General features: G+C 43.7%; 1 protein-coding gene across 1 annotated transcript in view; it reads left to right on the top strand.

The window, feature by feature from the left end:
• Positions 1-1,853: 1,853 nt before the first annotated feature.
• The window catches only part of snap91a (synaptosome associated protein 91a), a 43,798-nt gene continuing 18,878 nt past the window's right edge, over positions 1,854-26,773 (top strand). The window contains exons 1-8 of the mRNA XM_030102152.1: positions 1,854-2,230; positions 20,395-20,537; positions 22,253-22,328; positions 23,503-23,605; positions 24,078-24,171; positions 25,139-25,250; positions 25,885-25,991; positions 26,078-26,119. Of these exons, the coding sequence (XP_029958012.1) occupies positions 2,101-2,230; positions 20,395-20,537; positions 22,253-22,328; positions 23,503-23,605; positions 24,078-24,171; positions 25,139-25,250; positions 25,885-25,991; positions 26,078-26,119 (807 nt within the window). The 5' untranslated portion in view covers positions 1,854-2,100. The remainder of the gene's footprint in view (positions 2,231-20,394; positions 20,538-22,252; positions 22,329-23,502; positions 23,606-24,077; positions 24,172-25,138; positions 25,251-25,884; positions 25,992-26,077; positions 26,120-26,773) is intronic.

Raw genomic sequence — 26,773 nt, 5'->3', positions numbered from 1 at the left:
ATGGGGTGTTTACACAGTGTCACCATTTTTCACAGGGTAGCTTCCTCTCCCACTTGGTAAGATTGTATAAACAGCTGAAATGTTTTCTCAAACAGCTCAGTCAGCTCATGGTTCTTCATGACAAATGGGATATTATGTCACTTTTCTGTGGTGGTGAACAAAGTGCAGTTTGCCTCTCACCTGAGGTTAGAAAAAGAAATCCCTAGCAATTTTTTATTAAATAGTAGATATTGGAACTTTGTACAGTCAAGTTTGAGATGTAGAGGAAAATGAACCCAAAGGGAAGAATATAATTCCAAATGAATTCATAATGTTTCTTTAGTTATTAGACCCTGATTTCACATCATTATTATACTTTATTGGCTTTGATTCTAAATATATGATTGCATAAAAGCCAGAGGTACATGTTTAGTTAACTGAAATGAAAATGTCTCATGTTGTTCAATTAGAGAAGGGAAAAGTTGCATGTTCTCCCAGTACATGCATGGTTACATAAACATACTTGAGTGTAACTGTTAAAGATACATTTCTAGAAGGTGGATTCAACGGTATAGAAGATAGATTTTGGTTTTTAATATGATGCATATTGCTGGGTTAAATATCAGTTAAATGGTGCGGTGCATCATCATTTTAGATTAAGATGTTTTCAAGGCAAATTGCAACAAAAACTGAAACCTGGCGTGGGAGGCACTGAAAGAGCTGGAATGCAGCAGGGACGATCAGCACCATGGCCAGTGACAAATGGGCGCGCACGCTCTCTCGCGCCCTGATTGGCTGCAGCGTTATGCATGTTTTATTCGCGCACGTGCTCGGAGAAAACAGTGTTCGCTTCACATGACCTTCAAACATGAATCCTGGCCGTGAAGCAGTTTTATTAACCCCTCATGTCCTCTTACACATCCACGACTCCTTCTTCTCGTCCATCTCCTCGGCTCTCGCGATGACTGACGCAGCATCGGGGGTACAGCGCGTGGTCGCCATCTTGGATAAGTCTGTTTCCTTTCAGGCAACACACACACTTCCATAAAAGGAAGATGTGTTTATAACAGTGAAAATACAACTCCGTGAAATTTTCAAATATTGTTTTTTTTTTTATTTACAATTAAAAGTCGGGTGTTCATGATCATTAAAATGTCGCTTGTTGTACTAATCATGATGCAGGTGATAACAAACCTGGCACAGGTAAGTTTCGTTTCTTCAAGGTTCTCCCCGAGCAAACCTGGCAGTTTTCCATTAAATATATGTATCTTGGATCACACAAAATTACTTTGAATTGTATTTTTTTGTTTTTACTGTGCTGAACAGCAGACGTCCTTCCTATGTGGGGTTGGCAGAGACCCATCCAATATGGCGACACCTCTGAACGCTCTGCAACAGTCCACGTACATTATGCCTATGTTTGGTACCCGTACGTCACGTGACTCAAAGGAGGGGGTAGGGCACGTTGGGGGAATATAAATAAATTAATAATTTGATAAACACCGACGTTGTAAATCGACAGAAAACACCGCCATCCCACGGTGCTTGCTGGCTAACGGTGGGGCGGAGGAGGAGAGGTTAAAAAAAAAAAAAAAAAAGACGGGGTTGATCCAGGGGTGATGATGATGAAGATGATGATGCTGATGATGACGACGGTGATGATGGTGCCATCCAGGGTCTGATGCTCTCCCGCACGCCCCGCTGATACCCAGGGACGGCCGGACTGCTGGTGTGGCGGTGCGGTGGTGGAGAGGATTATCCAGGAGGCTGGAAGGAGGAGGGGGAGGCTGCACGAGCATCATCCTCATCATCCGGAGGGGAGCTGCGAGACGAAGAAAAGGGGTCGCGGTGCTGGATCCTCCTCGGAGTGACTGAAAGGAGCCTGGCCTTCAGGGAAAGACAGAAAGTGGTTGTTCCAGTGGACATCCGACGGAACCGAGGTGGGAATCGACCACTTCCAGGCTGTTATGCAACTCGAATCAAGCGCGACTCTCCACTGAGTGTCTTTCCGAGGCTGTTTCCGTGAAGAGGCAGCTCGGGATTACTGGGGCCGGGCGCTCATCTCTGGTGCGTGTTGTGGGGGGGTAGGACCACCGTGCTGGACGCCTGATTGGAGAGAAGATGTCGGGGCAGACGCTCACGGACCGCATCGCCGCGGCGCAGTACAGCCTGACGGGATCCGAGGTGTCCCGAGCTATTTGTAAAGCCACCACACACGAACAGACCGCCCCAAAGAAGAAACACCTGGAGTGTGAGTCTATCTGTCTATCTATCTATCTATCTATCTATCTATCTATCTATCTATCTATCTGTATGGTGTTGTTTTGACCCCCCATCCATCCATCCATCCATCCATCCTCCTCATGTACAACTAGGCCATGCACCAAAGCCTCCATGGTCCCACCCCCTACACCTCACACCCACCCCTCCACCACTCCATCCCTCCCTCCAACCAAGTGTGTGTCCCCATCCTCTTACACACATGCACACACTCTCTTCATAATCAGTAGCCGATATCTGAGTCTATTCGATCCGCTCACTGAATAAGCCCCAAGTCCCTCGTCGTGCCGGCGCCACGTGTCGCTGGTGCAGAGGAGCCGCCGAGCCTTGCACCAGTCGCTCTCACTCCTGCTGGCAGGGGAACCGCTTGAGGATGCATAATTGAGGAGATTAAAAGTTGTGTTGTCACTAGCAGACATTTACCTGCGTGGGTATCCGGTCCCAGGTGTTTCGCACTGATAGCACACACTTCACACACTGGAGTCTGGGCACAAAGTGGTGATCTGGTTTAAAAGGCTTAAAAGACAGAAGGGCACGGCTTTCTCATCACTGTTTTCCCTCCCTGAGCACCCACACTGAGCTGACTGACACCTGCAAAGACTCGTGCGCTGGTGAGATGACAGTGGGTTTCATGAAGCTGCTGCAAAGGAAAGGAAATCATGTTTTTCATGCACCGTATTGCTGATCAACTCACGCATCTCCAATATGGTTTTTAATAAATTAAAGGATGTTGAGACATTGAAGCTGCTTCCAGCTGACTGCAGGTACAGTTTAGTGACCAGGTGTATATTTATACTGACAGTCGACAACTTGGAGCCAGCAATTTGTATATTGTGGGAGGAAACAGGAGTACGCAGAGAAAAACCCATAGAGGCACAGGGAGAACATGCAAATTCTGCACTCTCTCCAGACTTGGATTTTCAGTCATAATCCTTTTTTTTTGCCTGTGAAAGACCTACATTTAAAGAGGCCAACTAGAAATGGAGCCAACATTTTGTGCCTGTTTGGAATTCACCTCTGGTTTTTCCTGACTGAATAAAAAAGTACCGCAGAACAACTAAAAAAAAAAAAAAAAAACACACACACTGCCAGTCCCAGTTTCTCCCTTTTCAACAAAACAAAATGAGATCGTCTGAAATATTTAACTCAGACACACTCAAATGCATCCAACAAATAACAAAGAGAAAAGTTTTATGGAAATAAGACTTCTTGGTCTAATTCCTTCTCATTAGACAGACACTTGTTTCCAGAAAGACGCAGGAATCTTTATAAACTTGTTGAAAAGCTGAGGGCCGTTTAGAACAGCTGAGTTGGAGAATGCAGGTGGTCTGGTTTATGGTATTATATAATTATTCATTTGTGATTTGCAAACGTTTCCAGGTGTGGACTGCAGATGTGACTGGTTAATTTTCACAGGCAATAAATTCAATCCAATCGTCTGGATGATTTCATCTTTTATTAATCGCAGATAGCTCTATGTGAATACACTGTTTAAATGACAGTTGATTGTGTGAACAATTATCAGTGATTTTTAATGCTTGCAGCCCAGAGATAATCACTGCAGAAACAGATACCTGCATGAATAAGGTTTTTTTTTTTTTTTTTTTTTTGGTGAATCATCTGTAAAGCTGGTCAAACTAATGCTTACAGGCTCAAGGACAGAGATGTGAAGTGTTTGCTTTTTCATTAGAATGTACTGTGGCATAATCATTGCTGAAGCAAGCTTTAAGTTTCCAGCAAATATGTCAGGATATCTGTGTATTTTTCATAGTTGTAATGATACAGAGAATGACACACCCTTCCTGACTTGTTGCTGAATTTGCTGAACCTCTTTTTACATAGCAGTGATGAAATGTTTACACCAGAAAGGTGCTTGGAGCCATCGTGGTGTCGTACCGGCAGTAATTCTTTTCCTCAATTTGAATCTGGCAATGAAATCAATCCACCTATTTGCTGGTGCCCGCGTAGAAATATGGGAATGAATGATGATCAGACACAAATCAGAGGACAAAAGAGGGGACGGCGGCTCACTCAGCAGTTTGTCCTGGAGCAGGAATAGTGCTCTCAATACATTCACAATTTCCGACGAGTGCCTCAATATCTGAGCAGCTGAGAAGCTAAAATCAACTGAAAACAACAGTGATGAAGGCTCTTTCTGAGATTTTTGGATGATTAAAGGAACAGCTGCATCCGTGATCAAAATGATTTCAAATATTTCGTGTTGATACACTTTTAAACTTTAGATACAGGGACCCAGTTAGAAGCACAGCTAACTTTGGAAAGCTCGTCTTTCATCAGAGTCGACATGACGTGTGCACACCCTGACGTACAAAACGTTATTACTGTTTGACCATGTATGGAAATATAGTCAACACAAAGTCCCAGAAAGCAAATCGCAGTCAGTGGTCGATCAAATCTATAAATACACGCGATTGTAGCAACCAGTAATTCAGTCATGGCCAATAATGTAATAACTGCCTGTAATGTAATCTGTCCATTTTGACTGTAAAGCCAGCAGCTTGATAACCTGCCAGCAGCAGCAAAAGATTTCTCACAGTCACAGTCGATAGAGAATGCTGCGTAGTGTTTCCCAAATGAATGATTCTAACTGTGACATCCAATATGTATATTTTAGAGAAGCAAACTTACAAAACTTTCAAAAATATTGTATTTCCAACAAATGCCATCCCATGTGTGTATTCTTACAATATTGACTACACTTATTACAGTTTGAAAGGATTCTTTTATTCCACTCCCCCCTAGAATCAGATTTTTTCAAATTTATTGTGTTAGCATGAAGAGTCATGGGTGTTACATGTCTGGCTTCTTCCTACAACCCAAAGACATTTATGATTTATTGATTAATTCTTCAGGTGTGAGTGTGTATGTGTGCCGTAATGTTGTCTGATTGTGTGTGTTCATTCACAGCTTCATGTCAGTGCAGGTCGTGACAATATGCAGCTTATTCTCTCCAACAGGGAGCAAAGGAAAGAGTAGCTGGATGAGGAAAGCGTGCTATTACAACTCCATCTTGGGGAAAATGCAACTTTTTTGCATGGCTGTTACTGTGCATGCACACCATGGTTGTCGTAAACACTTCTTCCAGACATGTGCAAGTACATAGACAATGACAACAATGGCGGCCTCCAGAGTGTCATGACTCCTCATCCAGTTTCTCCTGGGACTTTGTAATTTTATAGTTGGGACTCACCAGAATAACAATCCAACTTCATGGTCTGTCCATACGAATGTCCGTTTACTTTCCATTGCTAATGTTTATAGCATATTGTTGCGTGTGTGTGTGTGTGTTTTCATTACAAAAACTACTAACAGTGCCCCAGTCCTTGCCCTGGAATGCTCGATACATCGTTGTTGTCATTTCTGCCAAAAAAAACTCATTATTTTCAAAATGGTGCTGTGTAAACAAGAAACTTTTCTGAAACAAAAACACAGAAATGGTGCGTTTTCACTTAAAACATTGTTATATAAACAGGATCTAATTCAAAAGTTTAAACAGGCTGCGAGCCTCAAGTGGAAGAACCTGATATTGTGATTTTATCGAAATCAGACCAAAAAGATAAAGCAGTAGAAAAGACGACTGAGAAGCCAAGTTTATTTTGTGAACCTGTAGCTTTTTGAGGCGAGCGAACTCGCCACCTCTCCACAGCGTTTCCTCTGAGAGATCTCATGAGCTTCAGCTTTTGCCTCCACTTCCTTGTAAAAAGCGAGTGAATATGGCGCCGGGCAAACAGCCTCCGGGATGTCGTCTGACATTATGTCCTGTTTATCCACAGCTGGCATTTACCTCTCCCTGCTGCTCAGAGCGGCGGCAGGAGCATGTTCCCCTTTTCTTCTGCTTCTGCAAACAGAAAGTCAACCTGGAAACCTGCTGCTGAAACAACAACGTCATAATCAGTCCGTTGACAGAGTTGATGTGCTTCGCTTCTCCAGCTTCTGGATATTGTTAATGTCTTTAAACTCAAATGAAATTATTTCCTCCGATCAGCAGAGTCTCCCGTTAGATAACTCCGCTCTCTCATCTAATATCATGCTAAACACATGAACTGACCTTTGTTTGACTTCACTCAGTAAGTAGGTTAAAAACAAGAGTGTGTGCTTGTTGAATGGTGAATGGGACTGGGATTGGGAGCTGTGTGTCGGCGCTCTAAAAATATCCCCCATGGATTGTTCCACTGACGGCTGAATGTGTGCCGGCCCGGTCGGAGTGACATCCAGAGCAGGAAGCTGCTCGCGATTCAAAGAGACGGAGGAACAAGCGGGACTGAATCAGGAGGGCAGTACCTCCGAGACTGAGATGCATCCTGGGTAAATGATATTATGAAAGTATAAACAGTAATATTATAGCCAGTGTTTGAACGCCGGTCTGACCGGGCTTTGGAGGAATTTGTGACGGTTGTAAACATATCTCAGTACTTTTGCAGGTTTATGAGTTTGGTGCTTGATGTCTGATGACTGCCGCCCGTTTCCAGATTTTCAAGATAAAACTGAAAAATACTTGCTGCATTATGGGTGTTTACCCAACGGCAGCCGGAGGTACTGAAGACACAGCTTTTTGCCTCATGTCTGTCTGCACAGCTGAGCGTTTCTGCAGGTCGGAAGTCTTAGATTAGAGGATTGGAGCTCCGGGAGCGGCACAGATTGTCTGTCCGACACCCCTCGAGCTCCGAATGTGTCATCCACAAGCATCTCCAAATCTGCACCGTCTGCATGCGTTTGTGTGTGTGTGTGTGTGTGTGTGTGTGTGTGTGTGTGTGTGTGTGTGTGTGTGTGTGTGTGTGTGTGTGTGTGTGTGTGTGTGTGCACATCCACTAAAAGGTGCCTGCATGCTACAAGCAGGAGTCTTGATTCCAGTGTGAAGGGCTGGCGTGTGGAGCCGACTGGCAGTCAGGGCGGTGCAGAGGAGGTGGTGCGAGCAGCTGTGAGTCAAATGTCTGAACAGGCTGAAGATTTGAAGGAATTCGATGTACAGGCTTGGAGAAGATCTGAATATTCATCTGCTTTCAGTTGGACGTCTCCCTACTTGAGGTTCTGGCAGGTGATTCCGTTCAGAGTGGGCACCATTAAATGTCTACTGCCCATTAGATACGAGCGGTAGAATCCACACCAGAGAGGGTTAGGTATGTTTTATTTTATATCAATGCAACAGAAAATGCAAGAAGTCAAATGCAATGACCAAAACTACTACATGCCTCTAAACCTTCTCATTTCTGCATCGCCACAGTCATGTGTCACACTCATTATAGTTCTGAAAAGACTGGAAGTACGTGCACACAGCTGCTATCTCGTGCCTCGAGATAAAACCTCTTGTAAAAATGAATGAGATGTTCCTGAGATAAGATGAAACTGTCCCATGTTTGGTTCAAGGTTTTACATTTGGCTCGCTCTGTCCTCCAGTTCAGGTGGCTGTATTACCTCAGACCGGACATGAACATGTTGTAGTGTTTCTGTTTGTGTTTACTGGTGATTGATGCATTGTTTTATCCCCCAAAGCATGAAGAGTGTATTGCATTTTGTCGTGATTGAGAGTATCTTGTCAGTTTCCTGTCTCACAAAGTGCCAGAGCTGCTGTATTTTCCTACACGACCACAAACAAATGAGTCAGACTGTCCATTTCTATTTAACAATTTGAAAACATAGTGAGAAAGATAAGAGCTAAAGCTATGAAGTTGGAAGGCAAATATATTCTTAAAATGTACACAGATATTCCCTTTTGATGGAGCCGAAGGTGTTTTTGAAAATCACGTTTCTTATTAAATGGTCAAAGGACAGGACAGTGATGTAGGGCCCTTCAATAATTCAAACCAAATAGAAATCCGGCACCTAACCCACGTTTAGAAGCCATTTTCTGCTGTTATTACAGGTACAAAATCAGGTTATCAGATAATGGATGAAAGTGAACATTTTATTTTTGTACAAACTATTATTCTTTAGCAAAGGAATTCTAAGTAGATCCAACAGGAAAGAGTCACTGATTTACAAATACAGAGCAGAACTCATTGGATCTTGAACTAAATTCATTTCAACACTGAGTTTACATTACAAAACAATTTGATGGGATTTAGAGAAACTGAGGTCAGTGTAGAAGTTCTTAATGTGTTTGCACAGTTTTTATTCAGCCCAACTCTTTTTATGAAGATGGCAGACACGCCCTAAATCTGTGCAAGTATTCCGATGCTCTGGGTGCAGTAATGTGGCCATCTGCCATGCTGGGAAGCAAAGGATTGAGGAAACACATCTGAGTCATATCCCCAGACACTTGTTAGGACTGTGATCAGCAGGAGAGCGCAAATGTCAGACAGTGCTGTCAAAAGTATGCCAATAATGGTGTTGTCTTTCATAATAGCACAGGTACCGAGTCTGGAGAGGTTTAAGGATTCATCACCCTCTAAGTGTTAAAGTAAGCGGTGCAAAAACCTCCGATAAGAATTTCTCTGTAGTGCATGAGTCACAGCAAATGCAATGTTAGAGGCACCAAACACCCTGGCAGGCTTCCAGGCTTCAGCATGATGATGATGATGATGATGATGATGATGGTGATGATGATGATGATGATGATGATGATGATGATGATGATGATGATGCATGGCAGGTATCCAATGCTTGTCCTGGATGGTGATCACACTGCATCCACTGAGTCTATGAGAGGTTTTTCAAAAGTCGATGTGATGATACACTCCTGAAGCTGTGAGAACACACCGCTACACTGTTTTCCTGTCCAGGTAGCATTAGCATTAGCATTAGCATAGCGCAGCCAGGCATGTTACTAATTAACTGAATGAAAACTTTGATGTGAACCATCTTTTTCACTGGAACGGCCTGTGAAGGCCGCACAAGGACAAGTGTTGATATCGATTATCGGCCTCATGAAAGGCTTGCAAGTAATGTGTTTTCCCCCCACATGCTAAGTAGTAATCCACGTCCCACACTGCCGAACATGTCCTCACATATTTCATGAAAAGGAAGTGTTTGGGAACCATTGACAAGTAGATTAACATTTCCGTCTTTTGTACCGGGGTCTCGGGGCGTTGGAGTCGATCCCAGCTACCTCCCACACTGGAGCAAAAGTACTTTGCTCCGTCGAGCAAGAAACACAAAACTAACGTTTGTCTCCTGTGACCCACAAAATAAATAAGTCGTATTTCCATGAAAGTCGTTCTTGAATCTTAACAGATGGTGGAATCTGTCCAAGTTTCCTGACTGTCCATGTAAATGCCTGTGTGCTCGCCATTGCAAATGTTTACAGCGTATTTCTCTCAGAGCACACGGTGTGTAGTTTTTCTACCAAAATAACCAACAGCTCCATAGTTCGTAGCCTAGCATGCTAACTATATCATTTTCAAATGGTTGTTGCATAATTCAGAAACGCGAAAACAATAAGTTTTCACTTGAAACATTGTGTAAAGAGGGAATCAGTTGGACGATGGGAACCAGAAAGAATGCATAATGACAGGTGCTGCGGTTTGCACCAGCGGGAAATAACACTCTGGCATGTTGATCACGTTCCTGTTTAAGATACTGCAGTGAGTGAGTCAGCCTGGATTGATTAATGGATTACACATCATCTGAAAAATGCATCAGTTACACCAGCCTTCATTCTTCCCACAGCAGGACAGTGAGGCTTTGTGCTGCTTGGTTTCTTACCAGTATGGGTTTCGAACAAAAGCGGTAGAATCATCAATTTTTCTGAATTGGATAGCTGAGCTTTTCCTCAGTCTGAATACCGAGACTTAGAGACTGGATCAGAGGACGCGTTTGGTCTCTGCAGCTTCGAGGGTGGCCACAAGGCGCAACAGGATATAAATGAAGATGATTCCATTTCCAGAGACCGATCCTGCCTCCGTCTCTATCATATGAATCTCATGTTGCCAAAACATCCTCCGTCTTCGTGCAGTTCAGAAAAACAGGACAGGTTCATGGCTTTTGTTTCATACCACTGAGAGCTCTGCATTTCCCCTTTTCTCCTCCTCACATCTCAACCCACGCCCGTCGTCATGACCTTGTCGTGGATAAAGCCTCGTGTCTGAGTTACACCAGTAATTATCGCCGCTCTAAGGCCAGTCACTCCAATTAGCAGGTTTTCATAACGCGGAGATGCGATTACGCTACGCTCGGAGCGGATGCGTCAGATACGTTACCTGCTCTTCGCGCCTGTGTGTGTTGGTGATGAGGGAGGAAGCGGGAGGATAAGCAGTGAGGAACATAAACAGCGTGCTGGGTCCCGTTTGGCTGCTATGGTGCTGCTACCACAACATGAGTCACCGTCGATGTGTCGCCACATTCGAGAGACAGACTGGCTCTTTGAAGGAGGGGGGATGGGGGTGGGGCGTGGGCTCTGGCATGGTGGCTTGGTGAAAGGAAAGCCATCGTATTTTAAGTTTCCTCTTTGGAATTCTGAACAGTCTCTTGTGAAGGAAACTTGTCAACTGGATGAAGCTGCTCTAGAAGACGAGCGCACGGCCTTATGTTGAAGATAATCGTCCTTCTGAAGGATGAAACGTCAGCCTGTGACTTTTAGTGCTGCTGGCCCCCTGAAGGTGCCTGTTTACCTCCGCGTTGCTGCCGTCTGCCGTGAAATCTTCCATGGGCGCCAGGGTGGCCTGTTCTGCTGGCAGCGGTCATCAGGCTGAGCTTTGGGCCAAGCTTTGCTTTGGCTCATGAACTGCACACTGTACCCTTCCATCTTTTTTTTCTTTCTTTAAATTTTAAAAGGGTTTAATGTTTATCTAATCAACCCATAGAACTTTGATTTGCAGATCTCATGGGTTCGACATCTGCTAGCATTATTGTGAAATATAAATATTTTACCCAAATGAACATTATGACATTTTGGATATGTTTGGTGTGCGGGGTGACTGGGACTTGTTGATGAGGCCACCTGTAGGTCTTGTTGCTTGGTTTTGGCCCCGATTGAGGCAGGAGTGGCTTGGGAAGTGTGGTTTTAGGGAGTGGCCACAATTTTTCGTGCATGTCTGAGAGTCAGATTAACTCTGGTGACCCCTGAAGGGAGCAGCCAAAAGACGAAGAGGACATTAAAACCATTGTTTAACCAATTTGCTGCTCTCTAGTTGCACAGTTTTTTCTCTACAATAAACTAAAATATTAATTTTATCAGTCTGTTAATGACCTTTTGGGATTTCCTGTCTGTAACAAGACACCTCTGACTCCAAATATTTTGTAGCCAGATGTCCAATTACCGTTTGACACAGGCTTTGTGTAACTTCCACACAACGCTGATCTACTGTCATGTTTCAGACTGTGATTCTGAGATGCCTGTGGCTCCTCTGCTTCGTCATTACCCCCACTCCGCTCCTCTTCCTCCCTTCCTCTGTGATTCAGAGCATTGTTTGCCTAATGGTGAGTTGCAGTGAGCAGAGGATTGAGAGGGAAGGTTTTGGAGAGGTCTCAGCACGCACCGCAGCGCTGAAGACACAGCGGGTGTGTTTGAAAAGCTCAGAAATGTCTCTCTAATGTCAAACATTGTGTGGGAGGCAGACGCCTGGAGTCGCAGAGGATGTCCAGATTAATGAGCCGGGTCAAGGATCTCCTTGTGCTATCAGATTGTTATCTACTCTTCCAACAGCACAGTTGCTTCAAATTGATTTGCTTTCCTTTTCTTAATGCCGCCCTCATTTCAGACATTCTTCTCATGTTTTCTCCAGGTTGTTTCGTCCTTGACACTGCCTTCACATTCTGGTAGATAAGTTTTCTCTCATGGTTTGCAGGTAAACAGCAGCACTCATTGCAGCTGCTCAAACATTAAACGGCCTTGTCTATACCCTGGCTACATATTAATAATGCAGGGTGGATTGGGTTTCTTGCTGGGGGTTTTTTTCCTCCCTGACTGCTGAGTTTTTCATCACGAGTAGTCGCTGCAACACAAAAAAAAAAAAAAAGCAAAAAATGTGAGACATCACATATCAGGAAGAAAGTGCGAGCAGTTTGCTAGTGATAAGAAAGCTTGGAAAAGTATTAGAATACCGACGTGGAGGCAGCCAGAAGGAACAGTCAGGTTTGCTGTGACGTCCAAATATCTATCTTTATGTGTAAAATTTCACTTCTGACCAAGACGAGTGTCCAAAAAAAAAACATTTCCAGAGAGAGATTTTGTGGGACCTTCAACACGTTACAGTGAAGTCAAAAAAACACTTCATGCCGAGGTGGCTGGTTGGTTAGGCTTACGAGTCAGAACACCGGATTTCAGTCGCAAAACATATGAATTATTTATTATCAGCAATAAACAAGATGGTAAAGCTGTGGCACAGTTCTTGGGACAAGCCATATGTAGAATACACACAAGATTAGCTTGAGGAAAACATCTGATGTGTAAATGCTCCACTCAGACTTTCGGCTGAAGTGAACGTTCGCTTCTTTATTTTCTCACGAGAGCTAAAACCACGAGGTGGGACTTTAAATATTCCCAGACATCCTCTCTCTGTGCTGCGAGATTGTAATGTTCTAATGCTAAACTACATTGAAGAGATATGTTGAAACCAAGGTGTTGACAAGATGTTGGTTGGAGGCTTCAAGGTACTGTGTATTTTTTTAAATCATTATTTTTTTATACAGTCAGACTGAACCAATTTTTTTTTTTTTTTTTTGTCAAGAGAGTCCCTTTATGGTCCATAATCCCACCTGTTTGTTGCTACCTCCTGCAGGTTTTTAACAAACGTTCCCCTTTGGAGAAACTTCACTCAGGATTGTTACATCTGATCACTTAACTAAGTAGTTTCAGGAAACTGTGTTAGAATTCTAGCTGCTCTTATTGGTAAATGAACGTGCCGTAATCACTCCATTCCATTTCACTTTAAAGGTTATCGTGTTGCTCTAACGGCAGAGCGAGCTGGGAATGGGCAAACCTGAGATTTTAAGACATTTTCTTCATTTAAACATTTCTTAAAAGCACATGTCCAAAACCTGAACATAAACAAAAAAGTTTTTTTTTAATTCACCATCCCGTTCACATCATTGATCGTTTTTATTCTTCACCGACTCACAGAATGTCCTCAGCTCAAACAGATATAGATTTTTCTTTGCCAAGAAAACAAAAACAGCAATCTAAGAGAACGAGTGTTGTTTATATCGTCTCCCTCAGAGTACAGGAGTTTTCACCATGAGCCACAAAGCAATAAGGGATTTCTTTCCCTTTTTTTCTTTTAGACTGTAAAAGTGAACGGCCTCATGGGAGGTGAGCAGCAAATGAAGTGAACAATACTGTAAAAAAAAGAAAAATCAAAGCGAAGCGGGCAGATGTTACGGCTGTCCATACGCAGGTCTCTCTATCTGAGACAGCGTTGGTATTTCAGAGAAGCTGCGGGCAGGAAGAAGTACAATTAGAGTAATTACATGAAGATTGATCAGGCAACACAGCTGGGAAAAAAAACAGATCAATTCTGCTGGAAAAAGATTTATCCGCTGTCTGTATGGGGGGATTTGTTAATGATGAGAGAGAACGGACGGCGTTCGCTTTCCGGCTGTTGAACAAAGGCCTGTTTGATTCTCCATCACCCTGAATCTACCTGTTGCTGCTTCAAGGGAGTTTTCTCTTTGTTGTTGTTGTTTTATGGCTGCAGCCTTCCGTAGTTTTTCCCTTTATCCCCCCCAAGCAGCGTTTTAGGAATCAGCTCCTTGCTTTTCATGTTATTTGAAAAGATACAAACTGAAAGCCACCTTGAGGATCAGGAAACATTTATTTACAGATCCACAGCTTTGACCTGCATTTGAAATAAGCCAAACATTGAAATATTGAAGCTCTTTCAGTGCTTTGAAGTGTTTCTCTCAGGAAATAAAACTTTCTCAAGAGTTCTGAAGATTAGATGTGTGCGGAAACTTCTTAGTGATGCATCATATTTCAGAGCAGTATTCTAAGGTGCTTAATGTACTGGAGTTTTCCTATTTTTTGTTACATTCTACTTTCAAAAAGAACATTTTGCTTTGTATTTCAGATACAATCACAGCAAATAATATTCAAAAACATCCCACTCAAAAGGGTTTGCTGGTTTCTGTCGGTGCGTCTACAGACGTAGTTTTCTTCGACTCGCTAGAGGCGTGCGATCAGAAAATCATGAATAATAAATAAATAACCACAAGATGCATCCCAGACAACAATATCAATTCCAGCAAGCACCGTGTAAAACGCCGCCGAGTGAAACGCGCTGCTCTCTGTTCTGCCGGTAGCAGACGCCAGCTTCTCCCTCAGATGTCCCTTCCATCCTCCACGGCGTCCCAGTGGCTGCCTCTTCGTTTGGCCGCCGCACCACGTCGGTGCTGTGCTACGTTAGGACGCAGTGCATTCTGGGATTTTTTTTTTTTTCTCTCCTCCCCCTGCATGTTGCTTGAGGGTAAGAGGAGCTATAAATAATCGCTGTGCTTTCATGGTCCATTCATGTGTGGCTCTACAGAGCGACGCTCGCGCAGCACGGCGTGTGTCACGCTCTCATGCATACCGAACAAACAAGTCTTCAGATATGGATCCACAAAGACCCCTCTGAGATAAGGCGGTCGCTCGGCGTGGCGGTGATGGGAAAGCTAATGCTCGGTCTCGGCGGTATTGAACATTTCGGCTGCTGTGACTCACGAACATCTGGCCCTGACGAGGTGACCCCTGCCAGTTCGTCGCTGTCAAGATGATTTCTGAAAGACTTTTTTTTTTTTTCCACGCATCCCTGATGTCACTGCAAATACGAAAGCCTGTTGCCTTGGAAACCACCTTGGCATGTCCCCAGTGGCGCTCGTACATTTGTAAAAACTAAGCTATGAAAATGGAGAGGAGGATGGAGTGTGTGTGTGTGTGTGTGTGTGTGTGTGTGTGTGTGTGTGTGTGTGTGTGTGAGTGTGTCGTGCAGCAAACTGGAGTGTGGTCCGAGGCTGCATGCATGCTTGGCAGCTTGCCCCGAGTAGTACTCCCATACACACACACACACACACACACACACACACACGCCGAGTAGCTTCGATATCGCTTGCAGTTATCGATGCATTAAGGGATGCCAGCTGAAACGGGAGTCCTGTGTGTGTGTGTGTGTGTGTATGTGTGTTGTGCTGCAGGGCGCGGCCGCCGCCGCCGCAGGCCACCCCGATATGATATTCTGTTGCAGTTATCTGACAGCGTGTCGGTCAGCAGAGCACAGATCCTACCTGATATAAGCTTTACAACCACCCTCGAATAACAGGCGCTGCATTTATTCGGCCTGTTGTCTGTTTCTAGGCTCCTCCCATTCAAACAGGTTTGTTTCTGCTTTTCCTCGCCTGTCTTATCGCATTATGAACAAATCCCCCATGAACGACTCTTTCTGCTCGCTGAGATGAAAGTCTCGGGATCTGCCGCTGAACCACGGACTGGAGGAGGACGGAGATTTCTCTGCATGCACAGTTTCCTCTACAATTATATGTCGAAGCTATTAAAAGACCCATCACAGGAATAACCTTGTGTAACAGGCTGAACTTCCCCGGGCTTCAAACGAAGGACGCGACTGATGTTCTGTGATGGTCTCAGGCTGCAGCAGAAAACTCAATCAGCCCTGATGTTGGCAGTAAAAACAATCCTGAGGACAAGATTAGATTTAGAAATATCAAATTTTGGGACATGAAAGTCAAGAATTACTGTCGTGCTGCTACTCTTCGTCACTTGATTCTTATTATGAAGTAAAGTGATATGTTTGATTTCAGCAGGCTTGTTGCTGAACGGCGATTTCCTGCTGTCTTTCACTGAGATGACTGTTAGCGTTTCACAAAGCTGTGGCCATAACAGTCACTATTTTATTAAAATTAAATTTATGATATTAGGTGCTTCTCATTATTCTCGCTGTAAATATCCTTAGCATTAGCCTCTCCAGGTAATCAATACATCAGAAGCCTCACATAAAATGTACCTTTATATTCAGTGTCAAGCTGCTGTTTACATGTTCAGCTTATGTTTCTTTCAAGAAGTGCTTTTTAGAGCATCTTCCTGCAGCTAACTGCATCCTCTGAAGACAACGATCTCAGTATGCGCACATTATGAACACGTGGGAGAGAAAAATCATGAACAGTTACGTCTCAGTTGCTTCTTCATCCGCAGCACAGCACCCTGAAAACTGCTCGGGATTTGGGGGATTTAAGTGTAGATGTGACTATAGCTGTAATCAGTCGCTCCTGCAGCTGGACGGACTCACTCTGCAATTACTCGCAGCCGTTCAATAGCACCACTCCTCCATGGCAGCGCTGGCTGCTCCTACGCTCCCGTCTCCCGTCTCGTCAACATGGCGTCTCCCGCCATGCTGCGGACCCTTCCAGACCTGCACCGATGGGCTCTGGTGTCAGTACTGGTCGTTGCTTTAATTTGATTTCATGCTTTGAGAATTTAGACATGTTAAAGCTCTGTGTCACCTTTTAGCGTGCTGCGGGAGATTCAGAGGCACTTCCACATGTCGGAATCAACAGAAGAGGAAATCAATGCTGCCTCACCTCATAAACTATACATGGCTGCACTCTCCCTCGCTCCTCGTCCATCAGTCAGCGTCAGACAAGTTGATCCAGGTTAATTCAGTGCAAAGTGATCCACTGTGCAAAAACTCTGACGCCATACATCCGACCATGTCGGGATTTTTTTTTTTTTCCGTTTCATTCATAAGTGTTTTTGTGAAGGAGTGAGGAGCTGGAGACGGCCCACTGCCCCACATCTGGAGGACGTCCAACAACTCTTCATCCGGGTTCAGTCAACTTGTAGTTTAGCAGCTATAATTCTTTAACAAAGAGATGCACGTTTTTCATTTAGGCTTTCAGAAATTAGCGTTTTAAAAACCATTTTCTCAGAAGCTGTCAAATAATGTGGTTGAATGAACTTAAACAGCTAAAATCATTCACATTCAGAGTAGTTCAATGAAGAGAGAAGGCAGTCACCCCACTGACAGTCGCTGCTTGGATCTTGATTTCTTCAGAATTTAGTTTCAATCTTCAGCTAAATCAGGTTTATTTTTCTCGGTCATGCACGCCCACGGGGTTTTCAACAGGGATCGAAGCTCCGGAGTGTAGCTGACTCAAGATCTTTAAACGTCCCCTGTGTGGAAACACTTTCTCTCTTTAGCTGTGCTGAAGGTGCTGCCCACTACAATAACTGACAAAGAGGTAATTTTTATGTTCCTTTAGTTTAGACAACATGCAATAAAACACTCACAATGAAGAAAAGAGTAATTAGGGTTATAAAATCAGTTTGATTACAGAACAGTCACCAGAACAGACTATTAAAAAGCATCTTACTAGCAAGATTTTTCTTTTTCCTTTTGCTTTTGGATCAAAACAGATGTTTCTGATAGTGCCTTATGCTGCGATACACATTATGAGACTGTCGTGTGTTTCATTCCTCCTCACACACTTCAGAGAAACAGACATGGAGTCATTCACCCAGCTTGCTGAGCAGGAGGGAAATCCTGTCGGATCACCGAGACACAAACATGAAAGCGTTTGCCATGCAAATCGGGTGTTGTCTGAAAATTACAGTGTCGCCTTGTGGGACTGTTAGAATTTAATGTAGGATATAACGCAGCCCAGCCCCGCAACGTCAGCGACTGCTTGAAGAGTGAGCAGGAGCATGAAAATATTCATGATCCCATCTGCCGTACGTCGCCACGTTAAGGAAATGGAAAGAGGCTTCAAGCATGTAAATGATTGCTCCCCGGGATGAGTGCGCGTGTGTGCCGTGTCCACGCTGCGCCCTCTGTGTCTTACTCACACTCACACACATAAATAATTGAGCATGGCGGCGGGGAGAGACTGTGAGTCAGGAGATCCTGCAGAAGTGTGGCTCAGCATCTCAATCAGAGCCGAGACTCTCTGCTTCTGCACGACTCCGACTCGCTTCCGACTGCAGAAACGTATCGCCAACTAATTGGCGTTCAAAAAGGGTGAGGGAGGTCAGGGGAGGTTCACCCCCCTCTGTGGGTGTGCTCTCACATCTTTCATGAAGTACATTAATATTTGTCTCGCAGCGTCACAGAAGAGCTGGACTTCAGAGGAGGGAGTAGAAACAGAGTGAAACAAACCGACAGACAGACAGAGGAATGGAGAGCATCGGAGGATGCAGGCCGCTGAATCATCAGCCCTGCAGGGATTATCCTTCACACTTAGTGTGTGCATGTATGTGTGTGTGTGTGAGTGTGTGTGTGTGTGTGTGTGTGCAGTTCCTGTCTTACTATCCTTACTGCATGATGAAAGCATGATAGAGGAAGCAACAGAGCCACAGCAAAGTGACCTTCAGCACATTTTTGCATCATTAGTCATTCATTTTCATTCCCAACATACTGCGGCGGCCATGTTTGGTTTTAATCAGGGGAAGAAAGATGTGCAGGCAGCTTATGTAAACCAAAAAACAGTTGATTGCTGTGGAAAAAAAAAACCCCAAAAAAACAATGAAAGTCATTCTGATGGAAATGTTCAAACAAAGCATCAACAATGTGGTTGTTTTTAAATTGAATATTTTTGGTTTAAAGGACTCTCTGTTAGGGATAAATGCTTTCATTCCCTGAAAATGTTCTGCAGATTGACTGAATGTGATTCATTAAGAGTTTTAAAATTCCATTTAAAGCTTGTCTACATTAAAAACATTTAGTTTATCATTGTAAAAAACACAACTAATTTCACAACTGTTATATCAGTCTGTCAACCTCACAGTGTGTGTGTCGTGCAGCTCTTCTCTGCAATATGATGGTTTTTTCCCTGATAGTTAAAGACTTCGTCATGTTGCAGTTTTTGATCAATATGTTTCTCGTCAGGCTGTGGATCTCCTGTAATCGTATTTTTCTGGAGCATCCACAAAGGAGCTCACACACATTTCAGAAAGCTGGACCCCGTGAGACAGGTTCACACACCACAATACCAGACCCCTCCTACTGTGACGGTGTCTGACACACCCCAGGTTGAATCAAATGAGGGAAAAAAAAAACAGAACAACAGGCACATCGACTGTAACCCTACTGAGTATGGGGACTGAATTTCAGAACCCACAAATTAACAGGTGGATGTGCTTTGACTCAGGAAGTCAAACTTTTTTTGACCTTGATCTGAGGTTGTGTTGCTGAATTTAGAAAGATGAAGCAAAACAAAAGTCATCATTTTCTGAACTCTAACTTGTTGAAAACATCCCTCATTCCTTGATGCCGTGATAACTATTGATGGACTGCACTGTGGGGTATTTGACGTGGTTACTGGCATTACACTTCCCCTGGGCTCAGGAGGATCCAGCACCACTTCTGAGCTGCCAGTAAGTGTCCAGACATTGATATGACAGCACTAATGAATCACAGGACTCAACAGAAATGGCTGGAAATCCGCCCTGCTCTGCTGAATCAAGGATTTTAATATGACACCAGTCATGTCTTTCCCTCTCCCTGTCCATCACCCAGTGTCAATACAGGCCCGATTCTCCACTTGCAGATATTCGCAGATGTATGGAGGACAGCTCCTCTATCTACCAGTGATTTCCTTCTCAGAAACGTATCGGTCATCTCCCCGACGGAGAAACGGAAGGAAGCAAACACGACTTTAGATAGGCCTCATATATTAGATTGTACCAGGAATTCACTGCTTTTTATAGTCTACCCTATTTCTCAACCCAATAACTACACATGTTTTGCAATCTCTCTCTGATTTCTGTTTTTTTTTTTTTTTTTTTTGTCAGTGTGTCTCTTCTGTGTGATGTAGCTCCTCTTCACTGCCTGTGCTGTGCTGGTATTAATGGCGGGCTGCAGAGACCGCTGCGTGACTCATAGCAGGCCAGTTGCGGCTTATTGAGAAGCTTCTCATCTCAATACAGTTCAGCTTGAAAGAAACGCTTCGCCGGGTCATTTCTGGGACGTCTGCTTTTGTTTTCACAGATTGATCTTGTTTCCACTAAAGAGTGAACAGGCAGCGGACCGTCAGTAAAGGCCTGCAGATAGGGAATCCGGACGATCAGTTAATGAGAAAATGAGCTGTGGGAGTGTGAAATCTATCAAAGCTCTGACGCAACAGGATCATGGAGTTTATTATGGTGCTCTACTGTATGTGATTTCTCACCCAGATGTCTTCTCCCATGATCCGTGCAGCTGTTTGTGTGAAGACTTTACATCACAGAGCTGACTTCCTGTTCTCCCTGCTCCTCAGACCTGATCCAGGCCACCCAGGAAACCAATGTCAACGTCCCCCAGATGGCCGACACGCTGATGGAGAGGGTGGGCAACGCCAGCTGGGTGGTGGTCTTCAAAGCCCTGATCACCACGCACCACCTCATGGTGCACGGCAACGAGGTGAGGGCTTATTGATCGCCAGCTGGAATTTAATAGAGAACCGAGTCAGGGTAGGTGGATCGAATCAAATTTAGGTTTGGGTTGATAAGTAAAAAAACATCAAGGAGAAGGATGAGGCTGTGAGAGGAATGGCTCCATTGCTTTGTTCCCTGAAGGCATTGGCAGATGTCACACTGGACGAGGTTTGTATTGACGCGGTTGTCACCTCTGATTCAGTGGAGAGCGACAATCTGCTGTCAGAGCTGATCTCATACACAAGCCTGATCCATGAGGTAACATTATAGATAAGATTTCTTCACAGGAAGGAGCTTTAAGTGAACACACACTCTGTGTGTTTAACCTTCCCTGAAGAAACCATCCACACACAAATAACTGAACAAACACAACACACTGAAGCAGGAACACAGATTCACGCACAAAGAGTTGATTTCTCTCAGTGACGCAGCGTCTCATATTGTGGGAACGGCTCAACTTATTAGAGTCACAATTACAACGTGCAACAGTGCATATTATTCATTTTGAAATGATAATGGATAACCAGGCTGATTAAAAACAGAAAACACCAAGTCATGATTAAATGTTCCAAACTGATGAAGCCACATTTAATTCTTATTAGACCTGCTTGTCACAGTGTGTCACAATCAATTCAGTTGAAAGCTGAAACTGGCACTTGGAGCTGTTCTTAGTGGATGATCAGGAGGTTTTCAATGCAGCCTTGTTTTTATCTTCACTTAATGCTGTGGAGTTTGGGATATTTGAGTCAGCAAAAAGTCAAGTTTTTCTGTATTCTTCTCTTATTTTGGACATTCTCCACTTTATAGAAGTACATTATTAGACACCATGCTGGTTCAGGTCTGGGATTCAACCCAGATTTCCGCCCTATACTATCTGAATGTCAACTATTCGCGGCTGTAGCTGCTGTCCTGGGATAAACAGAGGGATTCCTCCGGTCCTGACCTCTTGACCTGCTGATTTTCCGACATCAGAAGCTGGTCACAGGCGCTGAATCAGCAATAAGATACACCCAGCCGAACACATACAGAGCTGATAGCACAAAAGGGAAAATAACCATCGATGCAGGGATGCTCATCAGGAAAGAGAGTGATTTTCCTGAGAATGAGTTTTCCCTGCTGTCTCCTCCTCTAAGGTATTACTACACAGCGTGGGGATTACTTTTCCCAGCATGCCCTGACTGACAGCACAGCAGATTTAGCAACAGGAAGATAACAGCATTAACCTTTGCCGTCGACACAGCTGGTGTCAGATGGAAGCGAACTCTGGTTTTCCGGAGTTAAACTCCAGCCTGTTCAGACACACAGACGAGCTCAGCTCATGTACGGATGACATGAAAAGGTGATTTATTTTCAGAAACGTGCGATAATCTGTGAGGTGTGGATTAAAAGGCTCACAGAAGCTGTGAACAAAGGGATTAGAGCTTGTTTTTATTTATATTCATTAGATGAAATGAATTCCCAGCGTTCTCTCTGTTTCTGCTGACACTCGCCCACTGATGAAGCCTGCAGCATTGTTTCTAGAACAGACTCCTCTCTCCTCTCTTATACAATTAAATACTAAAATCACACCTGCTGACTCCTCTAGAGATTCACAGTTTTCTTGTTAAATGACTCTTTTCAAACATATTAAACAGAAAACTCATATATTCATTACTGGAGACTCTCAAGATTATATTTATATGTGTGTTTGTGTCCAAACAGAAATTCCTCCAGTTCCTGGCATCGAGAAACACTTTGTTCAACCTCAGCAACTTCCTGGACAAAACTGGCTCTCATGGTGAGTGTTAAATACATTAGAAAACTCTGAAGGCATCAGACGGACAAACTCTCTTAATCTTCCTTCCCTCAATAAATCTCAGTTTCCAGTTGAGATAAACAATAATATTCTATGCTCCGCAACAGATTAAAGATGGGATTACAAGATTTCTTTATACCAGCTGCCTGCAGCCCAGTTGGCTTATTGCATTAGCATCATGAACTCTCTCTGTCGGAAACTTTCTTTTCTTATGGCACGTCCAAAGTTTTGAACCTTCTTCAGCTCGTGCCGTTATAAAGTCAGCATTGCTGGGAAGAAGAATTTCCATGTTTGCTCTTGTTTTGAAGAATGTCTCAAAATGACAATTTGATTCAAAATTTTGCCATTTTATAAGGCGTACCAACAGAAATCCATGCTAGAACTGAACTCAGTGCCAAAGTCTAAGGCCTCCGCTGTATTTGGTGGTCACCGCTTTCCATCGCCTTCTCCTTGTGTATTATCCAGGAGTTTTATCACACCAGTGTCGATCATGGAACAGGTTTTTCTTCCACATCCATAGTGAATGCACATCCGGTAAAATTATCAACACCTTCGTTTGTTTGGTTGTTAAAATTCAAGTAAAATTCAAAAGTCACTATGATGAGCTTGAATGTTTTCACCCTTGACAGATCACCTGATTTTATACAGTAACACTATTTTAGCGTGAAATCCACCTGAAAGCAGGTTTTGGAGCAGGGAAGCACACTCGCTTTCCAAGATGTGAAAGACAATGCCGAAGCTACCCAGAGACCCATGAGACTGAGGCAAACACATAACACAACATAAAGAGGTTTGCTCAGTGAAAATCACAAAGCGATGGTGTTCTGGGGTTAATGTATTTCTTTATTTCCCTGTGCCTGCATGGTGCTGCAGAAACACATTTGCCTTGAAATTGTTTTCTTTTCTTTCTTTTTCTTTTTTTAATATCCAGAGTCGGCACATTCCTCTGTCTGGCTAACACGAAGATGCTGATGCGTGCCATTTTTTTTTTCCCAACTTTGTATTGATTAAAGCCCTTTTTATCGTTTTTAAATGTCTGAACAGTCTTGTGAATTCTCATCTCTCAGATTTTTATGTGTCTTCTGAACCCTCGTGAAGTTTCCTGTGTGTGTGAACTTACCGGTCTTTTGTTTGTTTGTGTGTGTGTGTTCCTCAGGCTACGACATGTCCACATTCATCAGACGCTACAGCCGCTACCTGAACGAGAAGGCCTTCGCTTACAGACAGATGGCTTTCGACTTCGGCCGCGTCAAGAAGGGGTACCGTCTCTCCTGTCTCCTTATCGCTCGTATCTCTCAGCGCTTGGTGTTTGATTTTATTATCATGTAGTGTGTGTCGTGTTAGGATGACGCGCCTGGATTTACTTCCATGTGTATTAAAATGAGCATCGCCCCACAGGGGTCGCATCACGATAAGACGACAGTGTGCGGCGTTGAGCCAAGTGCCTGTAATGAGTGCAGAATTGAATACAGACGGTTTATTTCTCTTGCCCACAGAGTGGACGGATCTGGTTAGCAGATACGGCGTCCCTCCGGCGACATAAACCAAAATACAGAGCAGAGATTAGACACGCTGCGTGGCAGGTGCAGAGAGCAGATTCATTACAGCGGTCACTGGGCCGCGCCGCTCCCAATTATCACAGCTTTAATACCCTTTTTCCCTTCCAGCTGTGAATGTTTGGGAGAAGCGCCTCTGCTGAATCCTCACGTTGTGTCTTTCCTTCTGCCTCAGGGCTGACGGAGCGATGAGGACCATGACGGTGGAGAAGCTGCTGAAGGGGATGCCCACCCTGCAGAGCCAGATCGACGCTCTGCTGGAATTCAATGTGAGTGACGCTCGGTGCTGCGCAACAAGTCAGCGTCACAGACTTCCTGGATTTGCTAAAGGAAAAACAGGAAACACAACTTAATGACATTAATAATGGATGGCAGAGTGCTACTGGAAAACTTGCTCACTCAAAATAAACTAAAATAACACCAATATATGCACCAATGTATAACATTATAAAAAAAAAAAACATGCTTAAACATATTTAGAAATATAAAAGAAAAATATCTATATAAAAAACTATATAAATATATCTCATATAACAAAATACATACTTGTGAATTTGTCAATAAGATGTACATATATACCAAAATTTCTGAGATATATGCACTAAAACAACATAGATATTAATCTATACAGATTACATGTTCAGAATTAGCACTTGCATATTTAACATTATAGACAGAACGAACACACCATAATACCAATAACACTGATGTGTCCGTATATACACTAATATATACACTGAATACACTATAAACATAGACACATTTTCACCAATACACATTACACATTATAAAACAGTGGAATAACATATATACCAATACTTAAAGAATATATGCAGCAAAACAATAGCACCATAGTTACCAGTCTGTGTAGCTTAAATACTGTAAAAAGGTTTTAATATATAACAGTATATACAAACTTTAAAGACTGATTATACTAGCAACATATTCACAATATACGCATTTTTAAAACACTAAAATAATCCAACATCAGACTGGATGCGCAATGACAATAGCAACTTGTACTTGAATCACAAAGAAATACAAATAAAATACAACCAAACAACACTTAGCTACACACTCTATATGAAGATTTATTACACTAAGACAACACCAAGTTATATATTTTAATACACAAAGGCCACCAGAGGGAAGAATAACATTCATTCGTCATTTGATTGTGTTAAGTGGAGGTTTGAATCTGTGTTTGTGTGTGTGTGTGTGTGTGTGTGTGTTCAGGTTCATCCACAGGAGCTGAACAATGGAGTGATTAACGCCTGCTTCCTCCTGCTCTTCAAAGATTTGATCAAGCTATACGCCTGCTACAACGACGGCATCATCAACCTGCTAGGTGAGCCCTACGCCTCAGTCCAGACGTGTTTTTACGATCAATCGGAGCAACAACAAAAACATTCAGGGGGTTAATTAAAATGCATGCTGGGTGAATAAAGTGCAGCAGCGTATCCCACCGAAGGGGCAGACTGTAAATGTGTCACTGAACAGTGCAACGAAGAGTTTACACAGTTATTTGTGGTTCCTGGCAGCAGCTTAGCTTAAATAAAATAGATAAAGGCCGAGCAGCACATACACAGGTTCCACCTTCAGTTCAAATTAGCATCCTTTAAATGTATTCACTCAGATGTCAGTCAGGACGGCGGCGCCGGTTCTGATCGCAGCTGAAATAAAAGCAGCCGCACTAAATAGAATTCTCTTCAGCTTTCATCCTTGGTGTTTAAACTAATGCTTCATCTTCATCGGCTTTGTCTTGCTGGGATTGTGTTGCTTTCTTGGTTTGACCTTAGATTTTCATTCAATCTCAACCAGACACTGGAAACAGACACTGTTTCTTCTCTATTGTTCTTAACCTGCGTTGCTGATTAAAACTGTGATGAAAAAGTCAGGCTGATGTCTGATATCTCACTTTTTGGACGTCATTGTGGTTAATACATTTCCTTTCACTCACATTTCACCACCTTTGTCTCCAGAAAAATTTTTCCAGATGAAGAGAAGCCAGTGTAAAGACGGCCTGGAGATCTACAAGAGGTTCCTGACTCGAATGACTCGGGTTTCTGAGTTCTTTAAAATAGCCGAGGTAAGCTGTTAGCGGCGTTCGCGGTGAGCTGCCTGCTCCTCTGCTGCCCCTCAGCTTCCATCTCACGCCGCCGCTTTCTTTTACAGCAAGTGGGAATCGACAAAAACGACATCCCCGAGCTCACTCAGGTAAGAGGAAACACCTCTACTGACCTCTGACGTTTACTGCTGGACGTGTGAGACCGTGTAAAGCTACAAACTAACAGAGCAAACTAACAGCCGTCTTCTGTCAAACTGTCCTGCACGGAAGTGTAAAGTTGTGTTTTCTCCTGCTCTGTCCTCCTCGGCGATCACACATCCCTGCCACTAACCAGCTGTGGTTGTTTGGTGACTGACCGCCGCTGTTGCCTCCCCCTTTCTGTTTCCCACTTCCAGAGATGCAGATTGATCATTCAGGCTGAGAGTGTGAGTAGCGAGTAGTGCACAGAGCTTTAGCTTTGGGGAGCAAAACAGCTTAGAGAAGGTCAACTTTTCTCCCTCTGGGTGAACTGAAGCAGACGGACACACACCCTGGGGACGATGTGCTGGATGAAAGCTGAGACATGCAGAGTGACGCTGCAGAGCGGGCGGCCGATCGCCTGGTCACTGCTGCAGCGCTGCAAACAGCACAGCAGAACTCTAAACCGCAGAGTTTCCATGACAGAGAGAGTCAGAGTCACTTTTTCCAATCTCATCCTCCTTTATGGGTCACTGACCAGATGAGTTGATTCCCAGGATGAGAAGCCCCGATTTTCCAAAGTGTTTCAGACTTTTTGAACTCTGTTCTGCTGTGGAAACTCTGCT

This window comes from Salarias fasciatus, chromosome 11 (assembly GCF_902148845.1).
Source record: "Salarias fasciatus chromosome 11, fSalaFa1.1, whole genome shotgun sequence".
NCBI lineage: Eukaryota > Metazoa > Chordata > Actinopteri > Blenniiformes > Blenniidae > Salarias > Salarias fasciatus.
The sequence above is the reverse complement of the archived record's forward strand: the minus strand, read 5'-3'. Positions and strand labels throughout refer to the sequence as shown.